Here is a 25,250-nt window from a genome sequence, read left to right on the forward strand (position 1 = left end):
AGAGTGGCCATAGAGGGGCAGGTGGAGTGGGCAGGAGAGGGCCAGGTGGAGTGGCCAGGAGAGGGTCAGGTCGAGTGGGCAGGAGAGGGCCAGGTGGAGTGGGCAGGAGAGGGCCAGGTGCAGTGGACAGGAGAGGGTGAGGTAGAGTGGCGATAGAGGGGCAGGTGGAGTGGGCAGGAGAGGGCCAGGTGGAGTGGGCAGGAGAGGGCCAGGTGGAGTGGGCAGGAGAGGGTCAGGTGGAATGGGCAGGAGAGGGCAAGGTGAAGTGGGCAGGAGAGGGTGAGGTAGAATGGGCAGGAGAGGGACAGGTGCAGTTGGCAGGAGAGGGTCAGGTGCAGTTTGCAGGAGATGGTCAGGTAGAGTGTGCAGGATAGTGTGAGGTAGAATGGGCAGGAGAGGGTGAGGTAGCGTGGGCAGGAGAGGGTCAGGTGGAGTGGGCAGGAGAGGGTCAGGTGAAGTGGGCAGAGAGTGTGAGGTAGAGTGGCCAGGAGAGGGTCAGGTCGAGTGGGCAGGAGAGGGCCAGGTGGAGTGGGCAGGAGAGGGCCAGGTGCAGTGGACAGGAGAGGTTGAGGTAGAGTGGCGATAGAGGGGCAGGTGGAGTGGGCAGGAGAGGGTCAGGTGGAATGGGTAGAAGAGGGCAAGGTGAAGTGGGCAGGAGAGGGTGAGGTAGAATGGGCAGGAGAGGGTCAGGTGGAGTGGGCAGGAGAGGGTCAGGTGGAGTGGGCAGAGAGTGTAAGGTAGAGTGTCCAGGAGAGGGCCAGGTGCAGTGGGCAGGAGAGGGCCAGGTGCAGTGGGCAGAAAAGGGTACGGTAGAGTGGGCAGGAGAGGATTAGATGGAGTGGATATGAGAGGGTCAGGTGGAGTGGGCAGGAGAGGGCCAGGTGCAGTGGGCAGGAAAGGGTGAGGTAGAGTGGGCAGGAGAGGGTGAGATGGAGTGGACATGAGATAGTCAGGTGGAGTGGGCAGGAGAGGGTGAGGTGGAGTGGGAAGGAGAGGGTGAGGTAGAATGGGCAGGAGAGGGACAGGTGCAGTTGGCAGGAGAGGGTCAGGTGCAGTTTGCAGGAGATGGTCAGGTAGAGTGTGCAGGATAGTGTGAGGTAGAATGGGCAGGAGAGGGTGAGGTAGCGTGGGCAGGAGAGGGTCAGGTGGAGTGGGCAGGAGAGGGTCAGGTGAAGTGGGCAGAGAGTGTGAGGTAGAGTGGCCAGGAGAGGGTCAGGTCGAGTGGGCAGGAGAGGGCCAGGTGGAGTGGGCAGGAGAGGGCCAGGTGCAGTGGACAGGAGAGGTTGAGGTAGAGTGGCGATAGAGGGGCAGGTGGAGTGGGCAGGAGAGGGTCAGGTGGAGTGGGCAGGAGAGGGTCAGGTGGAATGGGCAGGAGAGGGCAAGGTGAAGTGGGCAGGAGAGGGTGAGGTAGAATGGGCAGGAGAGGGTCAGGTGGGAGTGGGCAGGAGAGGGTCAGGTGGAGTGGGCAGAGAGTGTAAGTTAGAGTGTCCAGGAGAGGGCCAGGTGCAGTGGGCAGGAGAGGGCCAGGTGCAGTGGGCAGAAAAGGGTACGGTAGAGTGGGCAGGAGAGGATTAGATGGAGTGGACATGAGAGGGTCAGGTGGAGTGGGCAGGAGAGGGCCAGGTGCAGTGGGCAGGAAAGGGTGAGGTAGAGTGGGCAGGAGAGGGTGAGATGGAGTGGACATGAGATAGTCAGGTGGAGTGGGCAGGAGAGGGTGAGGTGGAGTGGGAAGGAGAGGAGAGGGTGAGGTAGAGTGGACAGGAGAGGGTCAGGTGGAGTGGACAGGAGAGGGTCAGATGCAGTGAGCAGGAGAGGGACAGGTAAAGTGGGCAGGAAAGGGTGAGGTGCCGTTGGCAGGAGATGGTCAAGGAGAGTGTGAGGTAGAATGGGCATGAGAGGGTGAGGTAGCGTGGGCAGGAGAGGGTCAGGTGGAGTGGGCAGGAGAGGGTATGGGGAAGTGGGCAGAGAGTGTGAGGTAGAGTGGCCAGGAGAGGGCCAGGTGGAGTGGGCAGGAGAGGGCCAGGTGGAGTGGGCAGGAGAGGGCCAGGTGCAGTGGGCAGGAGAGGGACAGGTAGGGTGGGCATGAAGGGGTGAGGTAGAGTGGGCAGGAGGGGGTGAGGTAGAGTGGCCATAGAGGGGCAGGTGGAGTGGGCAGGAGAGGGCCAGGTGGAGTGGCCAGGAGAGGGTCAGGTCGAGTGGGCAGGAGAGGGCCAGGTGGAGTGGGCAGGAGAGGGCCAGGTGCAGTGGACAGGAGAGGGTGAGGTAGAGTGGCGATAGAGGGGCAGGTGGAGTGGGCAGGAGAGGGCCAGGTGGAGTGGGCAGGAGAGGGCCAGGTGGAGTGGGCAGGAGAGGGTCAGGTGGAATGGGCAGGAGAGGGCAAGGTGAAGTGGGCAGGAGAGGGTGAGGTAGAATGGGCAGGAGAGGGACAGGTGCAGTTGGCAGGAGAGGGTCAGGTGCAGTTTGCAGGAGATGGTCAGGTAGAGTGTGCAGGATAGTGTGAGGTAGAATGGGCAGGAGAGGGTGAGGTAGCGTGGGCAGGGGAGGGTCAGGTGGAGTGGGCAGGAGAGGGTCAGGTGAAGTGGGCAGAGAGTGTGAGGTAGAGTGGCCAGGAGAGGGTCAGGTCGAGTGGGCAGGAGAGGGCCAGGTGCAGTGGACAGGAGAGGTTGAGGTAGAGTGGCGATAGAGGGGCAGGTGGAGTGGGCAGGAGAGGGTCAGGTGGAATGGGCAGGAGAGGGCAAGGTGAAGTGGGCAGGAGAGGGTGAGGTAGAATGGGCAGGAGAGGGTCAGGTGGAGTGGGCAGGAGAGGGTCAGGTGGAGTGGGCAGAGAGTGTAAGATAGAGTGTCCAGGAGAGGGCCAGGTGCAGTGGGCAGGAGAGGGCCAGGTGCATTGGGCAGAAAAGGGTACGGTAGAGTGGGCAGGAGAGGATTAGATGGAGTGGACATGAGAGGGTCAGGTGGAGTGGGCAGGAGAGGGCCAGGTGCAGTGGGCAGGAAAGGGTGAGGTAGAGTGGGCAGGAGAGGGTGAGATGGAGTGGACATGAGATAGTCAGGTGGAGTGGGCAGGAGAGGGTGAGGTGGAGTGGGAAGGAGAGGAGAGGGTGAGGTAGAGTGGACAGGAGAGGGTCAGGTGGAGTGGACAGGAGAGGGTCAGATGCAGTGAGCAGGAGAGGGACAGGTAAAGTGGGCAGGAAAGGGTGAGGTGCCGTTGGCAGGAGATGGTCAAGGAGAGTGTGAGGTAGAATGGGCAGGAGAGGGTGAGGTAGCGTGGGCAGGAGAGGGTCAGGTGGAGTGGGCAGGAGAGGGTCAGGGGAAGTGGGCAGAGAGTGTGAGGTAGAGTGGCCAGGAGAGGGCCAGGTGGAGTGGGCAGGAGAGGGCCAGGTGGAGTGGGCAGGAGAGGGCCAGGTGCAGTGGGCAGGAGAGGGACAGGTAGGGTGGGCATGAAAGGGTGAGGTAGAGTGGGCAGGAGGGGGTGAGGTAGAGTGGCCATAGAGGGGCAGGTGGAGTGGGCAGGAGAGGGCCAGGTGGAGTGGGCAGGAGAGGGTCCGGTGGAGTGGGCAGGAGAGGGCAAGGTGAAGTGGGCAGGAGAGGGTGAGGTAGAATGGGCAGGAGAGGGTGAGGTAGCGTAGGCAGGAGAGGGCCAGGTGGAGTGGGCAGGAGAGGGCCAGGTGCAGTGGACAGGAGAGGGTGAGGTAGAGTGGCGATAGAGGGGCAGGTGGAGTGGGCAGGAGAGGGCCAGGTGGAGTGGGCTGGAGAGGGCCAGGTGGAGTGAGCAGGAGAGGGTCAGGTGGAATGGGCAGGAGAGGGCAAGGTGAAGTGGGCAGGAGAGGGTGAGGTAGAATGGGCAGGAGAGGGTGAGGTAGCGTAGGCAGGAAAGAGCCAGTTGGCGTGGGCTCTTCCATACTGCCTACACGTAGAAGCCACTCACAGTATCCAGCCACGAGAAATAAACACTTAAAGACGGCACCCCGAGACCCCCCTCAGGAGGTGTTCCGGTATATTTTGACCCTCCGAAACCAGACTCGGAAGTTCCGGGAGCTGGCCGAGGCCAACCTGGAAGTGAGCCAGGAGGAAATGAAGCGCTGGTACGACCAGAATGCCACTCTGGTCGAGTTCAGCCAGGCCAGCAGGTATGGGTCATGGCCCCAGTAAAACCTTGCGCCCTCCAAGATAAGTGGACGGGGCCCTTCAAGGTGATCGAGCGGAAAAGCCAGGTCACGTACTTAGTGGACGTCCAGTCCCCCAGGAATCCCCTGCGGGTCCTACACGTGAACCGCCTCAAGCCTCACTTCGTGCGGACGGAGCTGAGTTTACTGTTGGCCACAGATGACGGGGCGGAAGAAGAAACGGAGCCTCTCCCTGACCTTCTGTGCACCAAAGAGAAAGATGGCTCCGTGGACGGAGTGAACCTCTCTCCCTCCCTCACCCTCCAACAACAAGAAGACTGCCGCCAGCTCTTGGGGCAGTTCTCTGACCTGTTTTCCCTCGTCCCCAAAGTCACTGACAGGTGTGTCCACGACGTGGACACCGGAGACAGCCAGCCGGTGCGACACCGAGCCTACCGAGTCCCCGATCGAGTCCGGTCCTGCATCCAGGCCGAGGTCTCGAAGATGTTGTCCTTGGGGGTGGTCGAACCCTCAGACAGCCCCTGGGCCAGCCCAGTGGTGCTAGTCCCGAAAGCCGCTGCCCCGGGTGTCACCCCTGAACTGAGGTTCTGCGTGGACTACCGGGGGCTCACTGCCATCACCCGAGCCGACGCTCACCCTATCCCCCGCGCCGATGAGCTCATTGACCGCCTCGGGTCTGCTCATTTTCTCAGCACCTTTGACCTGACCTGCGGATACTGGCAAATTGCGCTCACAGAGGGATCCAAGGAGCGGTCCGCCTTCTCCACCCCGGATGGGCACTATCGCTTTCGCGTGATGCCCTTCGGGATGAAAAATGCCCCGGCCACTTTTCAGAGACTGGTAAACAGAGTCCTGGCCGGGTTGGAAGAGTTCAGCGCCGCATATCTGGACGATATCGCGGTTTTCAGTTCAGAATGGAGTGAGCACCTCCAGCACCTCCGGAGGGTGCTGATGGCCCTGCGCCAGGCAGGCCTCACAGTGAAAGCGAGCAAATGCCAGATTGGGCAGGGATCGGTGGTCTACCTGGGACACCAGGTCGGAAGCGGGCAGGTCGCCCCTCTACAGCCTAAGATCGACGCCATCTTAGCCTGGGAACCACCCACCACCCAAACAGAGGTCCGAGCCTTCCTGGGCCTCACCGGCTACTACCGGAGGTTCATCCGGAGTTACGGCAGCCTCGTAGGTCCCCTCACAGAACTAACGTCTAAAAAGCAGCCCAAGAAGGTGCAGTGGACCCCAGCCTGCCAAGGGGCGTTCGACGCCCTCAAGAAAGCCATGTGCGGAGGAGGAGCTTAGCGCGCACCCAAGATGGTCGCGTGAGCTTAGGGCTCCCGGACCTTCGCCACCTCCACCGATTATCCTGAACTCTATCCTGACTTGGACGACGGGTTATTACTGGCACGGCCCTGCTGATCGCTTATCCGTTTTCAGACTTTGATTTGGACATCGGGAGCTGAAGATATGGACTTTTGAACTTTTTCGGCCTGCTCCATGGTGCTGCCCCCGGGCTTGGTTCTCTGCCAGCCGGACAGTAATTGAACAACATCGGATCACGCGAGCCTCCTTTGCCCGGTTGTCTACTTTCAGTTTCGTTTCAGGCGCCTAGTCCTACTTGACTTTGTTTCGATCGCCCTGGCATGCCGCTTTTCACCTCCCCGCTGTTCACCGACTGGTGCCTCGGCCCCCTGTCACTTATCACTTGGTGATTGGTTTGCATCTTCATTTCTATATTGTTGCGGGCGCATCGATTTTAGTCATTTTTACTAGGTCTAGGGCTACCCTTCGGGGCGGACGAACTAAGATGGCCGCCAAACCTCAGGGAGAGAAACGCAAGACCAGACCGGCAACGAGAGGGGGCTCCGTGTAATCAAATGTCATGGACAGATACACCCTCGTAAAGGGCTCTCCGGGTGGACCAACTAAATCCCTGGCCACGATGGGGGACGACTCCCCGCTGGATGATGAGCTGTCGTTGAGGGACGTCATGGGCGCCATTGCCGGGATGAAGGCCACACTGGGTCAACAGTATGAGGCCCTGGCCCACAAGCTCGATACGGTCGCTGTTGATGTTACCTTGATCAGGGCTGACCTCGCGAAAACTAATGAGAAGGTCAAATCCATCGATCTACAGACATCTAGTCTTGTTACTGACGTCTCCGATTTACAGGCAGAGGTCGGTAACTTGCGTGCCGCCCGTGACTATCTCACTCGCCGCCTGGGCGACTTTGAGGGCCGTGCAAGACGAAACAACGTCCGTCTGGTTGGTGTCCCGGAAACTTCGGAAGCTTCCTCGGTGGACCTGCTGGTGGAGGATCTGGTCCTGAATCATCTTGCACCCAAAGGCCTCAGCAAGTTTTTTGCCGTTGAACATGCACACAGGATCCCGGGTGGTCCGCCTAAGCTGGGCGCCACTCCGCGACCCATCATTGCTCGGATTTTCAATTTTCGGGACAGGGACGCAATCCTGCAAGCGTCGCGCCTATCTGGTCCTACGGCTTATGAGAACACTACCGTCAGCTTCTACCCGGACTTTACCCAGCAGGTTCAGAAACAGCGGCTAGGATTCCAGGGGGTGAAAAAGAGACTGCGGACTAGAGACATGAAATACGCCATGCTTTTCCCGGCCCGGTTACGTGTGGTGTACAACGAGCGCACATTCTTCTTTGATCATCCGGGGGCGGCAAGTGACTGGCTGGACACGTTGCCCCCTGGCCCGGATCGATCTGAACACTCTGGACACTCCGGTGGTGCGGAGGGAGGCCCGGTGGAGCAGGAATAAGGGGCTGAATCGGCTCCTGGTCCATCGTGTTGACTTTTTGGCTGTGGTTTGGTGCTATGCCCCTATTGCTTGCTATCATGCTGTCTTCTGGGGGTGCGGGCAGGGGGATGGGCGAGTCTTCCTCCTCTGGGGTTCTTTTTGTAGAATAGTTGTATGTTAGGGCGACAGGCACACTGCAAGTTGGGGTGGCTTTTGAGTCTTACGCAGGGGTGCGGGGTGGGGGTATGATGTATGGGGTTGATTGGGTGGTTGGGGGTTACAGTTTTTGTTTCATTGTTTTCTTCAAGGCATATTATTGATGATCTCCTGTCGTATAGTGTCGCACACGGTGAGGGGTGGGGATGGGGTTGACCTTTGGGATGGGGGTTAGGGGACTTGAGGTACTGTGTTGGAATGTGAACGGGTTGGGAGATAGGATTAAACGGGGCGTGGTGTTGCAGCTCTTGAGACGGTTGTCCCCTGATGTGGTCTTGCTTCAGGAGACGCATTTTCTTGGCAATACGTGCCACGCAATGAATAGGCGTGGCTATCGTCTCGTCGCGCACTCGGGTTTCTCTTCTGGCTCCAGGGGGGTGGACATTCTGGTTCGGAACTCCCTCACTCTTGCTGTTGACGATATTATACTTGATGACAGGGGACGGTACGCTGCCATTGTGGGGCGCTGGGAGGGAAGGGTTGTCACCTTGCTCTCTGTCTACGTGCCCCCGGGTCTCCAGGCTGCCACTTATGCTGATTTGGGACGAGTGATTTTGGGATTCCCCGAGAGTCTGCTTGTAGTGGGTGGGGATTTTAACTCTGTAGTGTCGGGGCTGTGTGATCGCTACCCTCCCCGAGATATTGCGAAGTCACAGTCCTGGTTGGGGGATTTCCTGGAGGCTTTGGGGCTCACCGACTGCTGGCGCCTACTTCATCCTGGGCAATTGCAGTATACCTTTCATTCTGGTGCCCATGGCAGTCTTTCGAGATTAGATTATGTGCTGATGCCCTCCTCCCAGGCCTCCTCCATACGGGATGTTAAACATCTTGCTAGGGGTATCTCGGATCATTCCCCGCTGTGGTTGGTGGTGGACGCTCATTTGGGGTCGGAGGGTGGGGTGGCCCCGATCCACTCCTGGTATCTCCGCGACCCCAGGGTTAGGGCGGAACTGATTAAAACGATTGACCTCTACTTTGCCGAAAATGTGGGTTCTGTGTCCTCCTCTGTCACGTTGTGGGAAGCGTACAAAACTGTTATACGGGGCCAGGCTCTCTCCATGATTGGCAGTGTCAAGAGAAGTAGGCGGGAGGAAGTTGTTCGTGTTGAAAATGACATCACCGTTCTTGAGGGGGAGTTGGAAGCCGAGGTCACCCCGGAGAGGCTGCACCTTTTGGGTCTGAAACAACTTGAGTATAGAGCACTGGTGACTGATGCTGCATGGGAGATGAGCAGGGAGCAACAGGGACGACTGTATGATGTGGGGGATAAGGCAGGGAAATTGCTTGCTTGGCTGGATAAGAGGGAACGCGCGAGTCGGGTTGTTCCTGTGATTGTTGATGTGAATGACGTGAGTATCACCAACCCTGCTGATATTGTTGAATGTTTCGCTGCCCACTTTCGGGGAGTGTACTCCCCCGTTTCTGATAGACCGGAACAGGACTCCCACGTGCTCCTGCGTGATATTTCGCTACCTCGTTTGTCTGACCCTGACAGGGATCTTCTAGAGGCTCCGCCTACAGTTGATGAGGTTGCCACGGCTATTCGCTCGGTTCGCTCGGGGAAGGCTTCGGGTCCTAATGGGCTCCCGGTGGAGCTCTATAAGCTCCGTCCGGATGTGATAGCACCATATTTGAAGTCGATGTTCTTGGAATCATTGGAGGCAGGCTCCCTCCCTCCCGACCAAAGGCTGGCTTCCATAGTGGTGATCCACAAGGATGGCAAGCCGCGTGACCGCTGCGCCTCCTTTAGGCCCATATCCTTGATTAATGCCGAACCGAAGATTCTGGCCAAAGTACTTGCCACTCGCTTAGTCGCGGTTATAGGCGATCTGGTTCACCCGGATCAGTCCGGATTCATACCCCATCGTAACACAGCGCTTAATCTTCGGCGCTTGCATGGAGTCCTCGCGCGAGCGGCGACTCTGCGTGAACCTACCATCTTGGCGTCTTTGGACGCCACCATGGCGTTCGATACGTTGGAATGGCCTTATTTGTGGGCGGTTCTCTCTAAATTTGGCTTCGGCCCCTCGTTTATTGTCTGGGTGCAATTGCTTTATACCGACCCCTTAGCTCAGGTGGTGGTCAACGGTCGTGTCTCGGCCTCCTTTGCTCTTGGTCGGGGAGCGCGCCAGGGCTGTCCTTTGTCCCCTCTCTTGTTCGCCCTTGCTTTGGAGCCGTTGGCGGCATGGCTGAGATGGGAACCGTCCTTGAAAGGCATTAGATGGACTCCGGAGTTTGAGGACCGAATATCCTTATATGCAGACGATATACTCCTGTATCTTACGTCGCCTCAGAAGTCGTTGATCGTCCTCTTTGACGTTTTAACTTCTTTCCGTAAAAACTCCGGTTTGGTCATCAACTGGTCGAAGTCTTGCATCTATGGTTTATGTGGCGAGGCCCCTCTCCTGCCTCGTGGATGTCCTATTTCGGTGGTGCGGGAGGGATTCAGATACTTGGGGATTTTTATCACCTTGGACCCTGTGCTTCGTTACGAACGCAATTTGTTGCCCCCTCTCCAACGCCTCCGTGCCGACGTGACAGCGTGGGGTAGGCTCCCTCTCTCTCCTCTGGGACGGGCGGCGTTATTTAAGATGATGTCGCTCCCTCGGTTCCTTTATGCGTTGCAGAATACTCTTGATGTTGTGCCCGCCCGTTACTTCCGGGAGATTGAAAGTCTACAGAGACAATTGGTGTGTGGGGGGGCGTTCTCGTATTGCTCTTGCGAAGCTGACGCTCCTGTGGTACGACGGGGGTATTGCGCTCCCGGACATCCGCCGCTACTATTGGGCCTCTCAACTGGGGGCCATCAATCATTGCACTTACGGTCCTCTGCCAAGCCCGGCGTTTGAGATGGATAGATGGTTGCTGCCTGGTGGAGACTATAACAGGGCTCTATATGCGAAATCTGTTGGCGGATCTCTCACGGGCCCCACTAGGACGGCGGTGCAGGTGTGGCATCGCGCTACAGCGGCCCTGGGCTGGGCTGATAAGCCGACCCGTGCTACCCCGCTTTATGCCTCGGAGAAACTTGGCTCCCTCTGGAAGTCGAAGGGTTTCGATAGGTGGGACGTGATCGGTATCAGCAGGGTGAATGATGTATGGATCAGGGGTAGAGTCAAGACGTTTGAGGAGCTGAAAGTAGAGTATGACTTGAATGATAGAGAATCCTTTCGATACGTGCAAATCCGTCACACGGTTTTGTCTGTGTTTCCCCTGGGCTCGGATATTCCGGAGGCGTCCCCGTTCGAAGATCGGGTGCTAGACGGGCATATCCCTGACAGCACGATCTCACTCATTTACAAGAAGTTGATCAATGCTAGAACCGACTTACTGAGTAACCTTCGAGCGGTGTGGACTAGTGACGGTCTGGAACTCGACGATGAGGATTGGCAGGTGGCGATTTCCTCCCCGAAGGAAGTGGCTATCCCGGCGCGCCTCCGGTTCGTCCAGCTCAAAATTCTTCATAGGGTCTATGTAACTGGTCCTCGTCTGGTGAGAATGGGGTTCTCTGTTGATGGTCTGTGCAGGCGTGGTTGTGGTCTGGTGGGTACGTTCTTCCATATTATTTGGGAATGCCCTGCGGTTATGAACTATTGGACTCGTGTGCATGAGGTGATGAGTGAGGTCACGGGTGTGCGATCCATGCCGGAGGCGAGGCGGTGTCTGTTGAATGTCTGGGAGACGAATGATTATGGCCTGGCGCAGCTTCGATGGGTGACCTTGGGTAATATGATTGCTAAGAGAGACATTGCTCAGTTGTGGGGTGCCCAGAGGCCACCAACAGTTCTGGTGTGGCAACAAAGCATGGACTGGTGCATGTTTAGGGAGAAGACAGTGTACGTTTCCCGTGGCACGCCCCGCAAATGGGGGAAAATTTGGAATCAATGGAATGAATACCGTGGTGGCATCTGTGCTCCCCCCCCCTCGGGACTGGATACTGACCCGTCGTCCCCTCAACCTGGTGTTTCCTCCACGGGAATTTAGATACCTTGCTTGCTCCTGGACTCCTCCCCCTCCCCCAGTCTCATCACTTGCTTCTGGCGTTTGATTTGAATGTGTATCCCCCCCCCCCGGCACCGACATGACGTATTTGTACTGTATTGCCTTGTTTTCTGTTTTTTCTCTGTTTATTTGTTGTTTGCATTTAATAAACAGATTTTTAAAAAAAAAGAAAGCCATGTGCACTGCCCCCGTGCTTCGGGCCCCTGACTACTCCAAAGAGTTTGTGGTACAAACTGATGCTTCGGAACACGGCATTCGGGCCGTACTATCCCAACTGAATGAGGAAGGACTAGACCAGCCCGTAGCCTTCATTAGCCGGAGGCTACTCCCCAGAGAACAGAGGTGGAGCACCATCGAACGAGAAGCGTTCGCAGTAGTCTGGGCCCTAAAGAAGTTACGGCCCTACTTGTTCGGGACCCATTTCCGAATCCAGTCGGATCATCGACCATTGCGGTGGTTGATGCAGATGAGGGGCGAGAACCCCAAACTGCTGCGCTGGTCGATCTCCCTCCAGGGAATGGATTTCACTGTAGAGCATCGCCCTGGTACCAACCACGGCAACGCTGACGGCCTCTCCAGGTTCTTCCACCTCAGCGAAGAGAACCCCCAAGAGGATGGGTAGTTCTCCCCGACTTTCAGCTGGGGGGGACGCATGTTAGACCCAGCCTCGTGGCGTGGTCCTCCCTGACCCTTCTCTTCCGAGCTGTACCCTACAACAGACCCCGGAGTCCCCCGGCCTAGCCAACCCTTCCCTCCATGGTACCCACGCCCGTCCCCGGACTGCCCGTCCGTGCCTCCATCTTCCCGGCCCGTAGGCCCTATGTGCCCACTTTCCGACATCTAAGATGGCCGCCCGATCCAGCGCGGTCTAGGACGAGAGGCGCCACCCTGGCTGGAGGACAGCGCGCTCCCCTTGAGTGAGAGAGGGAGGAGCAGTTCTCTCACACCTCCGACCTCCCCTCGAGAGATGGGTTTCGATCGCCCCTCCGGCCACCCTGAGGGCTGGCTCCACGCCTGCTGGGTGTCTGGGACTCCTCCCGAACCTGACATGAATGAATCAAAGGGCCGCGTGGCAGGAAACCCCAACAAGCGGCCCCCAGGTGTCAAGACCCCCGCATACCAGAGCTCCGGAGATCAAAGAGGAGCGTCCTATAACTGGGGATGCTCCGGGACTATCGGGCAGATTCGACTCTGGAACGATGAGAGCCCTGCTGACGTGGTCACGGCTCGCCTGGCAGAGAAGGACTTCTGCCGGAACCACCTGAGCCCTGCTGAGCGACTCGCGGCTCCCCTGCAACTCTGAAACACCTGAGCCCTGCTGAGTGACTCGCGGCTCCCCTGCACTTTGGAACACCTGAGCCCTGCTGAGTGACTCGCGGCTCCCCTGAAGATCGAAAGACCTCCGACATCCTGCTTGAGCCCTGCTGAGTGACTCGCGGCTCACTGACTCTCCTGGTCCGGCTGGACCCCAAAAGACCGCATCGTATCCCCCGGCTCGAGGATACGCACCGATATTGACATTGAGCCTTAAGACTGTCCCGCTACCCCTACCCTGACCGAGTCTTTATGGGCCCTTGCCCTGTTTTCTAAATACTTGCCTTGCCGATCATAAAGATCCTTTTGAATCACGAGATAAAGAAACGTTCTCAAGAAACCACGGTGTGGTATCTCTTTGTTGTGTGGTGCCTATAGAGCGTGTACGATCCTAGATTCGAGACTCTCCCCTGAGGAGTCTCCCGCCAGGGCTCGACTTGTACTTAGGAAGGTGGGCCCCAGGGTGTTCAGGTACACTTCCTGCTCGCCGCCTTCTAACAAGCAAAATATCCACCTACCTAAAGCTTAGAGGGAATCTCAGTTATGAAAGTTGAAATCACCCAATTGAGAACATGAAGAACATCTGGTTCACATCGAGGCTGCGTATAGAAAAGAAGGATGAACATAGATCCATCACTGTAAACCAGTGGGCATTTATTGTTATACAAGAAAAGTGGTGGCTGTGGACCACAGGAAAAATGGGGATAACACATTTGTAATTGTGTGCAGTTCCTGCTCGACTCCGTAGACGTTGGTCTTTTCCTGCAATCTTTGAATGAAAAATTGACTTATGTCATCTGCTGACAATTTGCGCGAAAACCCCAAGCTTAATCAACTCCTCAATGACTGATATTATCCCCAAATCTACTTTTGGATCTAGAGGATGCTCTTTTCAGCAATAAGACCGAAAAGCCTGATCGCTATGCTCCAGGATTGTGATTAGCCAGAGCAGGAAAAAAGAACTGAAGTAGCTACCACTGACAAGGCCTCAAGGGATGCCGGTAGAGTTTGTTTCCTGAAAGGAGGAGTGGCATTTTTAAAGCCTCTTCAGGCTACATCCTATTGAGCAACATTGCCTTCCTTTTCTTTCACTTTTTTCTTTAAACGTTTTTATTAACTTAGTGACTATTTGATTTTACTATGCGTTTGTTCTTTAAAAGAAGCATCTCCAGATAAAAAAAGCAGTTAATTTGTTAGAAATTATAAGCTGAACATTTGACCTCTAGGTATTGACACATAGCAAATGTGGGAAGATAATAACACAAGATGTAAAGGCATCTTTATTGCTTATTCACTTTCTCAATGAACAAAACGCCTGCTCTATGCCAGCTCGAGCTCTCTCATTAGATCTGGCTAGTAGGCCCTAAAAATAGTTTGTCCTGATTAAATCTGACTCGCCTTAGCAAGGCCTGGGCTGGATCAGTGGAGGCAGAGTGAGGGAGGGTATATAGACAGCAATAAGACAGACTTAGGTTGTGTTATATTCTGGTGTAGTTCATGGTCTGTGTTCAGTGTGCTTGATGGTTTGGTGATTTCTTCTGGGATGCTGTTGATCTGCTACATTTTGATGCTGCTGTTTCAAACGTCTACTACAAGAGCTGAAGAGTTTGAGGCTTGATACTGTTTGTTCGGAGTCTGCAATTGTATTTTCTGTTCTGTGGATCTGGCAGATGGGGTTCCATCATTGAAAAATGATAGTAGGAACCGGAGGATTCAGTTGGATGTTATTATCTGGAAAGTAGCCACAATTAAGGTGTTAAGGAGTGTCATTTTTGGACCAAAGAGAAGTGTAATTAAATCAGGTGTTGATTTTAGATGTTTGATGGAGTCCCTGTAGTCTGGAGTAACCAAGATCTTTTGATGCCCCAGCATCCCCATCAATCCCCCTTTCCTGCTAAAATGTGGTCACCTCAATCTTGAGTTGTCTGAAGTTTTTGTGCCTGATCTCTCTCTAGCTGTGTAGGTCTTTGCTAAGGAGCGGAGTCCTGAAGTTTGACAAATTAATTGCTCTCAGTACTTCATAGCATTTCGGAATGCCTGGTCATGGAGATGAAAAGAGCTAGTGTATACCCTGAGGACCTTTCCTCATGCTGTCTAACTTAAGGCCTCCTGAAGGTTAAGAAACAGCTCTGTCACCTCCTGGATCTTGTTAGGACTAGTCATCTTAATGGGATGGAGGTATTCCTGTTTTCAGGGGAACAAGGCCTATGTATGACCATGTCAAACTCCCTTTTCATTGTGAATGTCACTTTTAATTTTTTTTTAGGTCACTCATTTCAGTCTAGGCTCATTTTCCCCTTGGCACCATAGACTTCCACCACGGGGCACATTGGGAGAAGAACCCTGGGAATTCTTCAGCCGCTCACAACACCAGGGTTCCTGATCTCAGAGTAACACATACCCTTTTCCTTCAAGCACACCTCGACTAATAAGGGGCATACATTATTTACTGATTGGTTGTGTTGGTATCACTAGTTCCATGAACAGATTATTTTAGTTTTTTTACATGTGATTCCTTGCTTACTTATAATAGTTCTCTTTTGAAGAGTGACTTTTAGCCGATCCAAGCAGCAAAGGAAGAACATGTCTTTATCAGAATAGGTGCAAGGGGGGCTTGCACTGTTTCCAAGGGCACTCCAGTTGGAGATAAAGCTCCTAAATTATAGTTTCCAAAGTGCGTTTCGTGTAGTTCAAACAAGCGTAATCAAAGTGATCTTTCTTGAAGATATTTATTTGGTGGGTCACATATTACATCATCATAGTGACTCCTTTGTGAAACTGAACGTTAAAGAAAACGTTTAAACAACATCCATGGATCTATGCATCATCCCTATGCATTTCGGGCGAAGCCCTTCGTCAGGGGATAGCAAAGGATCTGTAAGTAAATGAATCGAAATCAGGAAGGGGAGCTCGCAGCCACAAGCTAAATAAGACATTGTATATCGGTAAAATGAAAACATGCAATTCTGAAGAAACGTCATGGGGAAAAAAAGGAAAATGTGCGCAAAATGACCCGTATCGTTCTGTTGGGAGTGGAAGAGAAAAAGATAAGCCTTATCGTGCTGTCGAAGTGGGTAGAGAAAGGAATCGTCGTGTTTACGATGATAAAGGAACCCGAACTGGTGCCAGAAGGATCCGAGACCCCTTGTAAGTGCGTGAAATAGAAAACAATCAAAAACTCAGGATTCGACTGGTGAGGTTTTAAAAAAGGTGTTACCAGTGACAGAAACAGACTTGCAAGTGAAGGTGAGGAAGAAAAGAAGCTTACCGATGGGTGAAAGACGCGACGCGCCAAACGCCGTGTTGCCGAAGGTTTGTGAGTGACCAACAGAAATGCGGAAGTAAATAAGGTACCACGAAAGAAAAAACGGACTGGCGGAAATAAAAGTGGATAGAACTATCGTATCTGTGAATACTCCGAGGAGTTAAAAACATCAAAAAGTGCAAAGAAAGGTGTAATGTGACATGGAAACAACATATCAGATTGGGATAAACACCAATATAGTGCGTGAACTAACACAACATATGAACTCAAAAGTAGCGGCCATCTTAGAATGGGTTCAGAATGGTATACATACACAGTAGTATCATAGTAAACATGACAAAGAATAAATCAAAAGATGACAAAGGTATAAGTAAGAGGAAAGTGAGAGGGAAAAAGGTAGGAAACCAACTGTAGTGAATGAAAGATACCTGTTACTTGAGAAAAATACAAGAAGGTAATAAAAATAAGTAAAAAAATGATAGACAAGGGGAATGAAATCGGAAAAAAACTAGACAAGGATTTGCAATGTGACAAACAATTAAGCTGAGGAAAAAGATGGCAGTGGGAAAAGTGAAAACATGGAAAGACAGAATAAAGACATATAATTTCAGGCGAAGAACAATTAAACTAGAGCTTTATCTCCAACTGGAGTGCCCTTGGAAACAGTGCAAGCCCCCCTTGCACTCCTTCGTCTGTTGTTTAAATTCCTGTCCCTACCGGCCGGAAGGGACCATTTCCTGGCACCCTAAAATACCTACCATTGGTCTACTTTATCCATTTGATGAACATCACACATTCTGTGTGCCGCCACCTTCCACTCATTTTGTTTATCAGAATAGGTAACATTTATTTCCACTTGTGTAAGTGCAATACTACTCCGCCATATCTAAAATTTTTCATGGACTTTAGTGTTATTTCTCATTATTTTCTACCTGAAAGAGAACAGTTTCCTGCGGAGGATATTTACCAGTTCTTCAAATAAAAGCAAACTGCTGTAACAGGCTCTTTTTTCTAGTCATTTACACTGTTCTCCTATCTTGTATTCCCTAGGCTAGTCCATTAATTGCCCTTTCTCATTAGAAATTCATTTACAAACACATTCCTTTGATTTTTGTGAAAGTCATGCATGATATCTAAAAAGCGATTGCCATGCTGTTTTAATTCTTTTTATTTTATTTTTATGTTCTGAGAATTTGTTTTCCCAATTTTGTTTTTTAGATGTCTCTAAGAAGTCCTGGTCCTTTGACCGCTCTACATGGCTCAGGAGAGCAAATTCAGGTCCAGGGAGTCATTCAGACAGCACAGTCCTCCGTAATACACTCACCACAGGTACAAACATTACAGGTAATTGTAAACCGCACAGGTTCAGGTGTTATATTCACAGTAGTCCTGCTTTGTCATTATAGTAGTGTAAAGAGTTTTAAATTCCTCAGTAGGTAATATCCATAATGCCTGTGGTGTAGAAACGGGGGTAATACGTAAAGTATAATTTAACCATTTAAATTGCACTCGATTTTGTACATCTTTTTTTTCTGTTACATACATGAAAAGGTTATAAAACCAGTACTTCTGTTCAGTAGGATTGTTCTAAAAAATGTGAAAAATGTGTCGCATTTCAGTTAGTCTTCAATTTTAGTTTAACACAGCGTTTGGAAATCTAGCAGTTTCCCTTTTCCAGAAAAGTGGCTAGGCCATATATCAGTACTAGAATTAGTTCCATGTGATACACTCCTTTACCAAAGCATGTTTTACAAAAGTCACTTGTGAAAAACATCTTTAATAATGGCATAGTTTTTCTTTTGTAGTTTAGTATTTTGACCAATATAATTTTCATAAATTTTGACCTTCCCTCAACATCTTTTTATTTAATGTTGATTTGTTGCATCTTTTTCTATTTACATTGTGTGCATGTACAGGAGTGTTTGTTTTTATTATGTTTTCATGTTATTTTTATTTACGGGGAAAGCCCCCAAAATCCGTTACACGTTGATGATTTTGGTTTTGTTTGTTATTTTATTGTTTGTTTTTGAAGAGTGTACTCCCCTCCCCCAAAGCCCCAAGTCTCTTTTGTTACATGTTTTATATGGACTTTTCCTTGTCTCTCTTCTAACATATACTATTTACCATTCAAAAATGTTTGATAGCATCTGTGGCTGTAGATACATAGGCTTAGCATAATTCCGCCATCTAGTGTTTGGCTTGGAAGTGTGTGAGTTGTTTTTCTTCAAAGAAGTCTTTTGAGCCATGAGTTATAGTGACTCCTCCTCTTGCTTGTTGTGCACATGGTCATCAACTCCATGGTTAGATTGGTTTTTTTCTGGCGTTGACTTTGGTTGTGTGCTCCATTGCTCCGGACGACACAGTCATTAGGATTCTTTCTAATACCTTTGGTATGCTCTTCCATCTATAATCTATCCCTAATTAGAGAAATATCAAATTAACATTGAACTGGTCCGGAGGACTCGATTCACTAGCTCCCTTCAGGGCCATTCGTCATTCGGGGACGGAAATTCTCGTATGCTGTTTTTCTTAGAAAACGACCAAAAGATCTCTGGTGCCACACAAAATATCCACACACAGATTTACAAAAGGTGTGTAATTCCTGTTTATCTCCTGATCATCAAGAAGAAAATGTTGACGTCTGCAGATCGGTCCAATCAAAAAAGACTTTATGAGATTGCAAAACCAGAAGACTAAAAATGTCTTGACGCAGCATTGAAGACACGCTGGACATTTTCGGTTTAGAGGAACCGTAAACAGAAATGGAGGCACATCTGTCGGTAGTAGATGAGGGTAATTTCTCTCCAGAACACACTTCTGACTTGGATGCAGAACAGGATGCCTTCACATGAGGGTAACAATCCGTGAATAATTTGCCCCGTCAACCTCCTCCCAAACACCCAACACCCCAAAAGTCTGCTGTTGGGCCACCACTGCCTACGGACCATAGTCTGCACAGACTGGTTGATTCCGGAATGTCTAGGCTCGGTTTTGGAGAAACAGCCTAAAGCGTAAGTCCTCAATCCGAAACACTCTGTATTGGAATCAACCCGGCTTTCTGCACAGAGACAATCTAAATCAGATGCTACCACATCTTCAGAACTAAAATCTTTGGATCAGAAAAAAGCAAACAGTCTCTGCATCAAAAAAGATGTCTTTGGAACCGAAACACTTGATACCGAAAGTTGTTGCTGGAGATAAATTGGGGTAAAAACTGAAAAAACAAAACTATTGCAAATATGCCAGAAACTGTACAGCCAGTACTTGATTAATTGCATCAGCAGCTGGATTCTCGCCAACAACAGTTAATGATTCTCACTGTTACAGGAAGAATCCTCATTACGCCCCTTCAGGAACATGTACAACCTGCAAAAAGACAACTTTTGTTTCAAGACACAGTAGATAGCGCCGATGCGCAGCGGGGGTGCCGCTGGCGCGCCAAAGGCAAGCCCGTCTGCGGCGGTCCGCGCCGGGACCTGGCCCAGGGCTAGAAATGCTGCCTCTCCATTTCTAAAACAGCCTCTCTCAAGGGATCTTATATTATCTTTAAATAATGTTCCATCTAAATGCCATCAGTCCCTAAACGCTGCTAAATGGGAGGGACCGATCAGTTGTAATAACTGTAAAAAGGCTTTTAATTTTACACAAGCACCTATACCTTTGGAAAAAGGCTCACGTAGAAGCCTACGGGGGGGCCTTATAAATGCAAGATCAATGTGCAAACACGCACTTCATAGTTTTGATCTTATAGTTGACTATGGTCTGAACTGCCATTTTGTGACCGAGACATGGTTGAAAGCCTGGTGCAATCCAGACATCGTGAACACCCTCCCCCCTGGTTATCTTATCCAAAGAGCAGACAGACCAGAGCAACGCGGGGGTGGCCTCGCAATTATCTATTGCGACACTCTTAGGTGCACAATAGATCAGCTACCTGAAATGAAAGGAGCAGAAAGCATTAGCTTTTGCATTCAGCTACATGACTCCTTCACCTTTGCAGGGGCAATAGTTTACCGCCCTCTGGGACAGCACAACCAGTTTTTAGAAAGCATTGGAGAGGTGGTCGCTACCCTTGCTTTTAGGTTCTGCAACTTTACTCTGCTAGGTGATATTAATTTACATCTTGACTCCCATAAGGACCCTGGAGCAATTTGCTTCAAGGAGATAATGGACGTTTATAGCCTACAACAACTCTCGATGTCTGCTACACACAGCGCCGGCCATATCTTGGACTGCATCTGCTCTAATTTGAATACTCTCAAAGTGAAGTCTCCCATTACGCAAACCGGGACCGACCATAAATTAATTCCCTTTGAATTCCTGATAAAGGACAGGGCCCCAGTTAAGGGAAAAAAGAAAATTCAACAACAGGACAAAGCTAGCTGGAAGGCACTTATAGGGCTTCCAGACCTCATACCTAAAGCCCTCATGGGTAGACCCAATATGGTTGGTGACCCTATAATTGACAACCAACTCTTTGGGAACTGGATGCTCGAACTAAGAGATCAGTCGGCACCTACAATTACACCACATAGGCCTCCAAAAAAGAAACCTTTTGCGCCATGGTTTTCACAATCCTTAAAAGAACAGCAAGGTCAAGTTAGAGCGCTGGAACGTAGATCAAAGCTTCAAAAGAAACCTTTTATACTGAGACTGTTAAAAATACCAAAAACAAACCGAAAGAGATCTTCAAAATAGTTAATTTGTTTACAAATCCGAATAGCCTACTTCAAGAGATCCCTCCCTCCCAGAGCATTTGTAATAACATAGCAGACTATTTTGATGAAAAAGTTTTGACACTTATAAAAGATCCTTCTCCAGTCATTATAAATAAGGGAACCTCTGCAGGCACAGATACTGCCTGTATAAATACCTTCCAGCCCATCACGCTGGAGGAATCACGTATGCCCATCCTGTCCATCAAATCAGGTACTCCTTTTGACCCCTGTCCTCCCACTCTACTACACGCCCTCATTGATGTTGTAAATCCCATTATCACCAATATTATAAACTCCTCTCACAGCCAATATCCTAACAGAATGGAAACTTGCGGCAGTAAAACCTCTCCAGAAAAAGCAACTAGTCGATCCTACAACCCTCTCTAACTTACGACCTATCTCGCTCCTACCCACCCTGTGTAAGTTAACTTAAAAATGTGTTAATAGACAACTTTCTAGAGGAAACAAATGTATGGCATTCTAATCCATCAGGTTTCAGAGCCCAACATTCAACAGAATCCGCCTTTTTGTATACTGCAGAAACCCTACGATCAGCCTTGGATCAGGGAAAGAAAGCAGTCCTGGTGCTATTAGACCTGTCTGTGGCCTTCGACACGGTCTCACATGCCATTCTTCTAGACCGCCTTGCATCATCTGGCGCATCTGGGAATGTCCTAGAGTGGATTAGGAGGAATTTTTTGCAATATAGGCGCCAAGTGATCATGCTAGAACAATTTAACTCAGAAGAAAAAGCACTCAGATCAGGGGTACCTCAAGGATCGAGCCTGAGCCCGACCCTTTTCAATTTATATATGTCCCCCCTGATTAAGCTAATATCGTCCTTCAAGATCAATACCATCTCTATGCGGACGATACACAGGTCATCCTGGTCATGGAAAACAACACTACTGAGGCGGAAGAAACCCTCAGAAAATGTCTCTCAGCAACCTTCAAATGGATGAATAACAACCATCTGAGGTGTAACTTGGAAAAAACAGAGATCCTGCCATTTGGCCTACAAAACCCCTTCGTGCCTAAACTTTGGTGGCCAGAAAATGTAACCCCTCCTACTAATACAATACATGCAGCTAGACACTTGGGAATAAAATTTGACACCGCCCTTTCCTTCAAACAACAATCCCTGGCAGTTGCCGGCACATGTGTCCATATTAAAAAAAGTCTAAAGAAATTCTTCGACTTGCTCCCCTACTCAGCCAGGCAAACTGTTGCTGTTGCCCTGATTACGTCTAGACTGGACTACTGTAACAGCCTCTATGCAGGAACCAACAAAGTAGTCATGCACAAGCTTCAGATGGTCAAGCACGCGGCTGCTCGGCTGGTACGGATGTGGCCTAGGAAATCATCTGCCTCTGCTGCATTAGCCATCCTTATCATTACTTTCAGGGCCTTTCACTCACAAGGTCCACAATATCGTCAGACTGCTTTTATGCGCTATGTTCCCTCCCGTAGCCTAAGATCATCCAACGAAAATCTGCTGACTATTCCAACTTTTAGACTGGTGTCAAAGGGAGGAAATTCACTTGCGGTTATAGGCTCAAAGGCATGGAATCAACTTCCACCTCAGCTCCGCCAGATTTCTTCTGAGTCTGTGTTTAGGAAGGCCCTTAAAACTTGGATTCATAGTGCACCAGATTTACTGTGTAAAACTCAGATATGAATGCCCCATTTCGCTCTGTTAGTAGCAGCATACCAGTTCTTTCCATCTCTGGTTGTCCGTATCAGCGCCAAGATGCTCCTTGGATTGTAGTAGCGCTATACAAGTACGCTTTTTCATTACATTGCATTACTCACACCGGTCTCTTTAGTAGTGGATACTGCTCGTAAATGAGCAAACTCTTAAGCAACTGGCAACGGGAAAAAGGGTAGCAGCACAATCATCCAACCATTGGAGAATTGCCAACTTTAACGGTCTTTTATCACAATATGATAGGGTGAACTGGGACGGAAGAAATTTGACAATACCTCCCAGAAGAACATAAATAAGGGCATACCAAATTAAATCAGAAGGAAGACTTATCTCCAGTACAAATAATATAACGGCCTTGATGCTGGTGACACAGTTGCTAGAGACATAAATACCAACTTTATATTGAGACAACATGCTTGGTTAAGGGTATCTGGGTTTAAACACATTGTACATTCAATGGGAGGTGTTTATCGCCGGTTGTCCCTGACCCTAAAGCGATTATTGTTAATGGGGGGCTCCTAAACTGTAGATCCTTCAGTAAACATTCCCTCCAACTGTGGGATCTCTTACAAGATGAGGCCCTGAATTTATTATTTTTAACAGAAACCTGGTTGGGAGAACATTCGGATCCAGACATAGTAAATACAATTCCGCCAGGTTACACCCTCCATAGACTCGATAGAGAAAAGGGAAGGGGAGGTGGTATTGCCATCATTGTCAAACACCCTTTTGAGTGTGCTTTAAAACCAGTAAAAATTGATAACAGCGAAGCCGGTGAATTTAACATCAAGTTGACCCAACACGAGGCAATTTCGGGCATCCTAATATACAGACCTCCTGGTTCTCTGGGCAACTTCCGAAGTAGCTTATTGGAAGGGGTCACTCAGACTGCGATCAAACACAATAAAGTATTGGTGTTGGGGGATCTGAATTTACATCTAGAGGATCCTCTACAGAAGGAGGCAGAGGATGTCCGTCTAGTTCTACAAGAATTACAACTGGACTTGCTAAGTGTTGCTGCCACACATGAGAGGGGTCATTGTTTGGACCCCATCTTCGCCAGTTGGGACATGATAAAGGCACTTACCCCCTGTCAGCTCCCTTGGACCGACCACTTCTTGGTCCCTTTCCAATGCTCTTACCAGCCATATAGGGCCGCTGAGAATGGGATTAAGAATGTCATGAGACGTAAATGGAGACAATATTCTCAAGAGAACTTCATATGCGCCATCCAGAAAGCGCAACCACCGCTTGCCACGAACAGTGATCAGGCCAATAATGAATTTAATCAGCTTGTGACTGTCACCCTGGATGAGATAGTTCCCATGAGTAAGGGTAAAACCAGAGAAGGTAGACAACGCACTGCCCCGTGGTTTACTCCGGAACTCCAGCAAATCAAGTCTAATTGTAAAAAACTTGAAAGGAGCTGGAGAAGGAACCCGAGCGAACTGGGTAAAAACATTTATAGCTTAGCACACAGAAGCTATCAGTACGCGGTGCGTAGAGCTAAAGCCAAATATTTCCAGACACGCATTGAGGCCGCCGAGAGCTCCTCACGCGAACTGTTCAAAATATACAAGGAAATATCATTAGTCTCCAGCTCTAACACCCCCCTAAGGGCTACCGTGGAGGGGTGCAATAGAGTTGCTAACTTCTTCTCCAACAAAGTCCAAACCATTTATGCCTCCTTCACCCGACAACCAGGAAAGGGCACAGACTTTAGAGCAGGCGGTTCGCCGATGGCTCCTGACTCGTCGTTGCAAACTTTCGAGGTACCTGCCGCTGACAGGCTAATAAAGATCTGTCGCAGCGTGAAGTCCGGTTCCCCCAACGACCCGGCACCGGCCTGGGTCATCTCAGAGGGTCTTGTAGCCCTGGAACCATATATCAGACATGTCTTACAGACCTCCTTTTCCACTCAACGAGTCCCGGAGGAGTGGAAAAAGGCCATAGTACTGCCAATAAGGAAAAAACCGAATGTAAGCATCGAGGTGCTGGAAAACCTCCGACCTATTTCCTTATTGCCATATGTGGCGAAAGTTGCTGAGAAGGTGGTCAACGCTCAGCTCATTGAGCACCTGGAGAGCGGGAACCTACTTCATCCCTCACAATCTGGATTTAGGGCAGGCTACTCAACTGAGACAGCCCTCCTACGTGCTACTGAGACTTTAAGAGCAGGGGCGGATGCAGGACATACAATGGCCCTGATCATGCTCGACCTCAGCGCGGCTTTTGACACCGTAGCGCATTCCATCCTGCTACGGTGTCTGAATGAAGCTGGGGTCGCTGGTCCCGCGCTGTACTGGTTACAATCGTTTCTCACAGAAAGATGTTTCCAGGTACAGCAAGGGACATGTCGTTCGGTAGAGATGCCACTAGACCAGGGAGTGCCGCAGGGCTCAGCTCTGAGCCCTACTCTTTTTAATCTTTACATGGCCTCCCTGGCGAAGGTGGTACAATCATTCGGGGTGGAATTGGTATCATATGCCGACGACACCCAGTTGTTGATTTCTCTATCGCAGAACACCACCAACACCCCCACCAACTTTAAGTCCTGTATGCAGGCGCTAGCTGAGTGGATGGACTCCCACTGCCTAAAACTCAATGGCTCTAAGACAGAGGTGCTGGTAGTGGGGGGAAAAAGCAAAAGCTGGTCAGCCGAGTGGTGGCCTTCGTGTCTTGGCCCTACTCCTGTACCGTGTGAAGAGGCTAAGAATCTAGGAGTTTGGATCAACCCCTCCCTCTCCTGTGATGGCCACATAAGGCGTCTTGTGGGCAAATGTTTTGGAGTATTGAAGACCCTAAACAAAACCTTAGACCTCCTACCCATAGCGGCCAGAAGGACACTGACGCAGGCATTGGTGACCTCTCGGATGGACTATGGAAACATCTTGTTCCTAGGGTCCAACGAGGGCTGCCTTGGTCGCCTGCAAGTTATCCAGAATTCCGCCGCTAGACTGGTGCTAAGAAGACCCAGGAGAGCAAATTCTCAGAAGGCTCTGGATGCGCTTCACTGGCTGCCTGTGAAGAAACGCGTGCTGTTAAAATGCCTCCTCTTCTGTCACCGAATTGTCTGGGGCAGGTCGCCTGCCTACCTTAGGGACTTAGTCAGCCGCTACGAACCAACAAGGACCCTACGGTCGGT

General features: G+C 50.7%; 1 protein-coding gene across 4 annotated transcripts in view; it reads left to right on the forward strand.

The window, feature by feature from the left end:
* The window catches only part of ATF1 (activating transcription factor 1), a 381,718-nt gene that overhangs the window by 152,255 nt on the left and 204,213 nt on the right, over positions 1-25,250 (forward strand). For 2 of the 4 annotated variants that reach the window (XM_078688923.1, XM_078688926.1), the window contains exon 3: positions 16,898-17,008. In XM_078688923.1, the coding sequence (XP_078545049.1) occupies positions 16,898-17,008 (111 nt within the window). Of the gene's footprint in view, positions 1-16,897; positions 17,024-25,250 lie in introns of all 4 variants that reach the window. The other 2 variants (XM_078688922.1, XM_078688924.1) reach the window with 1 other exon arrangement.

Source organism: Lissotriton helveticus, chromosome 1_1, assembly GCF_964261635.1.
Source record: "Lissotriton helveticus chromosome 1_1, aLisHel1.1, whole genome shotgun sequence".
Taxonomy (NCBI): Eukaryota; Metazoa; Chordata; class Amphibia; order Caudata; family Salamandridae; genus Lissotriton; species Lissotriton helveticus.